Source organism: Tribolium castaneum, chromosome 8 (genome assembly GCF_031307605.1).
Source record: "Tribolium castaneum strain GA2 chromosome 8, icTriCast1.1, whole genome shotgun sequence".
Taxonomy (NCBI): Eukaryota; Metazoa; Arthropoda; class Insecta; order Coleoptera; family Tenebrionidae; genus Tribolium; species Tribolium castaneum.
In genome coordinates, this window is record NC_087401.1 from 7,547,870 (window position 1) to 7,552,051 (window position 4,182).

At 38.3% G+C, this 4,182-nt stretch overlaps 1 protein-coding gene across 2 annotated transcripts; it reads left to right on the forward strand.

Annotated features, from left to right (window-relative positions):
• Positions 1-273: 273 nt before the first annotated feature.
• Positions 274-3,797, forward strand: LOC107398116 (52 kDa repressor of the inhibitor of the protein kinase). Of its 2 annotated transcripts, XM_064358469.1 has the most exons (3): positions 274-458; positions 1,090-2,854; positions 2,975-3,797. In XM_064358469.1, exons 1-3 carry the CDS (start codon positions 456-458, stop codon positions 3,760-3,762), a joined length of 2,556 nt encoding a protein of 851 aa, XP_064214539.1. In that variant the 5' UTR covers positions 274-455; the 3' UTR covers positions 3,763-3,797. The 2 variants fall into 2 exon arrangements, with proteins under 2 accessions (XP_064214539.1, XP_064214540.1); XM_064358470.1 differs by having other exon boundaries at positions 274-2,854.
• The last annotated feature ends 385 nt before the right edge of the window (positions 3,798-4,182 follow it).

The window sequence follows — 4,182 nt, forward strand, 5'->3', positions numbered from 1 at the left end:
GGATCCAGGGGGGGGGTCATGGGGGTCATGACCCCCCCCTGGGCTGGGTCCTGGACCTAGGTGGATCACTAATTAAAATTGTTGAACATAATGTTTTTATATATTTTTTTGTCACAATATAGATTTTATGTAAGTATCTTCAATATTTAATTAATTTAATAGAATACTTTGTATGATGGCAAACGTATTATTCGGAAACGAACGCATCGAAAATTTGAATTTTACAGCGCCACCGCCATCTTTCATCCGATGTCATATTTCGTGTGACAATTGTGCGTGTTTTATTTTTGACTAACGTCTAGGTAGACCTAACCTCAATCGGAACGACTTAAACTTACCTCAATCAACTGTTTTATTCTCATAATAGTTAATACAGTACTAAGTTAAAAAACTTTAAAATTTCATTATAAGTAATAGCGTTCTTAAAAGTGGTTGGTGCAAATTCATTACAAGAAATGGTAAGTAAGTAATAAGTTTCTTCATTATGCCACTGTGTGTGTGTGTGTGTTCAAACTCAAATGTTATTGTTGTTAATGTTCTTATAGTACTTCGTAGGTAGATAAGTAGGAATGAAAGCATATAAAAATAATCTTCGTTGAAGTTTTAAAAAGCACTTAGCGACCTAGCGAAAACGATGCAAAACTACTGCACGACACAAAATCATTGGGCTTTATTAACAGGCGTTTACAAATAGTGTAAATACTTAGTGATCTTAACTATTTACTTTATTTATATATTATACATTTTTAAAAACTATAAAATATTAAAGAAGCTAACACCGTTTTGCTTGTTTTTTAACACCATACCTAACGTATTATTTAATGTACCTAATAACAATTCATTTTACTACTTTTTTTTTGTTTAAACGTGCTAATTGCTGAGACTACTAATAATTAAAAATTACTGCTCTGGTCCTGTGATTTAGTGGTGAAATTTCTGGTAATTAACCTATGAATCGCGGGTTCAAGCCCCGTCCGTACCTACATGGCTAATATTTACGGGATATTTGTTTTGGTTTGAGTCTGGGTGTTTTTTAGTCTGTTGTCTGTTGTGGTGTGGGGTGTGAAATTTGCATGGCTTTGCTCGCAGGGTGACTCTAAGGGAAAAGGAGATGGTAGTGGTGGGTTGAAACGTAATACAGGTGGCAGTTCATTAAAAAAAATAGATTCATATTTCATAAAGAAACCAAGGCTTGAGATTGCTCAGTCGAAAAATTTACCTACAACTACTACCCATGCTTCTGCTTCTACAGCTACATTGCCTACATTTACCTTAGATGAAGAAAAATCATGTTCTTCCGTTATTAACGATATTCAGCCTATATTATCTACGTCGACTTCAGATTCTGATCAGATAAAGACTTCAGTTTCTCAATCAGAATTTGCTTCTGATATTGCATGTTATATAGGGAACAATATAGATGATTCATCTAAAGCTATGTTGCTTGAAAAGCATTGGCAGCCTCCCCCTAATTACACTTTCCCGCACTGTGTTGTTAATAAAAAAGGGAAACAAACAAAAAAATATGCTCAGAAGTCCCACCTTGACAAGTTTCACTGGCTTGTTTTGTCGCATAAAGGCCAGGGTCTTTACTGCAAGTACTGTGCTTTGTTTGCCATAGCTCCTAGAGGTGGTATACAGACAAAAACACATTTATGTCGACTCGTAAAAGAGCCCTTAAAAGCTTTTGATAATTTGCTTGGTGAAAATGGTGTTCTGTTGACACACCAGCGAAACAAATACCACGAGTTAGCTGTCGAAGCAGGGAAGAACTTTTTGTTGACTTTTCACAAACCAGAATTTAATATAATGAACCAAGTAAGTAGTCAAAGACTGACACAAATAAATGAAAATAGAGAACGTTTGCGACCAATCGTAAAAACTATAATATTTTGTGGTCGTCAAAATATATCGTTACGTGGCCATCGCGACGATGGTAAATTGTTGAGCTATGACAGCGTGGTAGCCGATGAAGGAAATTTTAGAGCCCTTTTAAAATTCCGTATAGATTCTGGCGATACTGCCTTGCAGCAACATTTAGAATCTTCAAAGTCCAACGCCACGTACATCAGCAAGACTGTACAAAATGAGTTGATAGATGTTTGCGCAGAAATTATTCAGGAAAATATTTTACAGAATATACGGGAAGCTAAATTTTTTTCAATTTTGTTCGATGAAACAACAGATATATCACATATCTCACATCTGAGCCTATCATTTCGATATTTTCATAATGGTATTATAAAGGAACATTTTGTAACTTTCTGTGATACTTACGATGCTCTTCGACGTGAAGAAAACAATTCAGGTGATATAGAGCCTCGATTGACAGGTGTATCATTGGCGAAAATCGTTGCAAATCTGTGTACCAAATTTAACGTAGATATAACTTGGTGTGTGGGTATTGGAACTGACAGCTGCTCGGTTATGGCATCAGAAACGAAAGGTGCAGTGCAAGAATTGACGAAAATAGCCATTCACGCCAAACGATGCCCGTGCAACAACCATGTACTTAATAACTCGTTGGCTAGATCATCCAAAGTAGTTTCTTGTCGCAATACATCTGGCACAATGAGAAAAGTTGTAGCATTTGCCAATGCATCCGCTAAGAGGCATGAAATTTTTAAAAAAGAACTCGGAGTTGCCATGCAAGGTATCTGTGAGACACGTTGGGTAGAGAGGCATGATGGGCATCTTCAATTTCAAGGAGACAACTTAGTCAAAATTTGTAGCGCTCTGGAGAAGATTTCTACTTGGCAAGACAGCAAAACTGCTAATGATGCCCATTGCTTGCTGCAAACATTGCGCAGTTCTGACTTTATTATATCCTCCATCTGTTTAAGTGATGTATTAGGTGGGTACTTGTGTTTTTGTGTTTCAAAATAAACAATTTAAGCTACCGTTTATATTAAGTCATATATCCTTAGTTTATTCACTCATACTCACAGACAGTCACTAACTTTTTATTTTTCAGGCGTTACTGTATCTTTAAGCAGAATACTGCAATCGAACTCAATTGATTTAAAAAAAGCTGCGGACGCTATTAATGATACTATAAGTGTTCTACAAAATAAAAGAGAAAATGCGGACGTTATTTACCGACAGCTTTTTGAAGAGGCTAAAGAAGTGGCTGGGCAGCTAGATGTAGAAATTAAATGTCCCAGAATAGTGTCAAGACAAATACATAGGGCCAATAACCAACCTGCTCAATCTGCTGAAGAGTATTTCCGCAGAGCTATATACATCCCTCTTCTAGATTCAATAATAAATGACCTAGAGGACCGTATGTCTCTTGAAGTACTTAATTTGTTTCAGCTCAGCGTTTTCATGCCAAAAAGCGAATACAGTAATCAAGACATTGAAACTGTGAAACAACTAGCAACCGATTATACATTGTTACTAGATAATACTCCAGTTTCTGTCGTTGTAAACGAATATCGACTGTGGATGATGAAGTGGCAGCGGAGTCAGGACATGCCGCAGTCGATTTCTGACCTTATTTTAAATTGCGATATTGAAATGTATCCTAATATAAGAAAATTTTTATGTATTATGGCTACACTACCTGTTAGTATAGCGACAGCGGAAAGATCTTTCTCTACATTACGAAGAATCAAATCATGGCTAAGAGCTGCAATGGTTGAAGAACGTCTAACCGGACTGGCGCTTCTCCACGTCCATAAAAACATACCCATTGAAGCAGATGAAGTGATAACGCGTTTTGGGAGAAGACGTAAAAGAAAAATTGATTTTGTAATTTAAATATATTATCAAAATTAAATTATAACTTCTTGTGACTTGACCATGACTGTGACCCCCCCCTGGCGCCAAACCTGGATCCGCCCTTGGAATACAGGGCCGAACCAAGCCTGGATGTAGATACCAAAAATTGGGCCCTTATCGATCAGACTATTATCCAAAAAATTCTGTTATTCTTTTACGTTTTTCTTTCGACAGAGGAAATAGAAATGGAATTAGAACTGCTGGGCGACGGCAGCGGTGGCAGTGGTAGTGGCAGGGGCGGCAGCGGCGAGGGCGGCACCGGTAGCGGTGAGGCTGGCAGCGGTGAGGCTGGCAGCGGCGAGGGCGGCTGCGGTGGTACCAGCAGCGGTGGCACCAGCAAGGGTGGCACCAGAAAGGGTGGCACCGACAGGGGCGAAAAGAGCGGGAAAGAGAGGAGTA

What these genes read in the sequence shown, in the direction of transcription:
- LOC107398116 (XM_064358469.1), top strand. An exon ending in CTGTTTAAGTGATGTATTAG is followed by an intron (nt 2,855 to 2,974) that starts GTGGGTACTTGT and finishes TTTATTTTTCAG; the next exon opens with GCGTTACTGTATCTTTAAGC.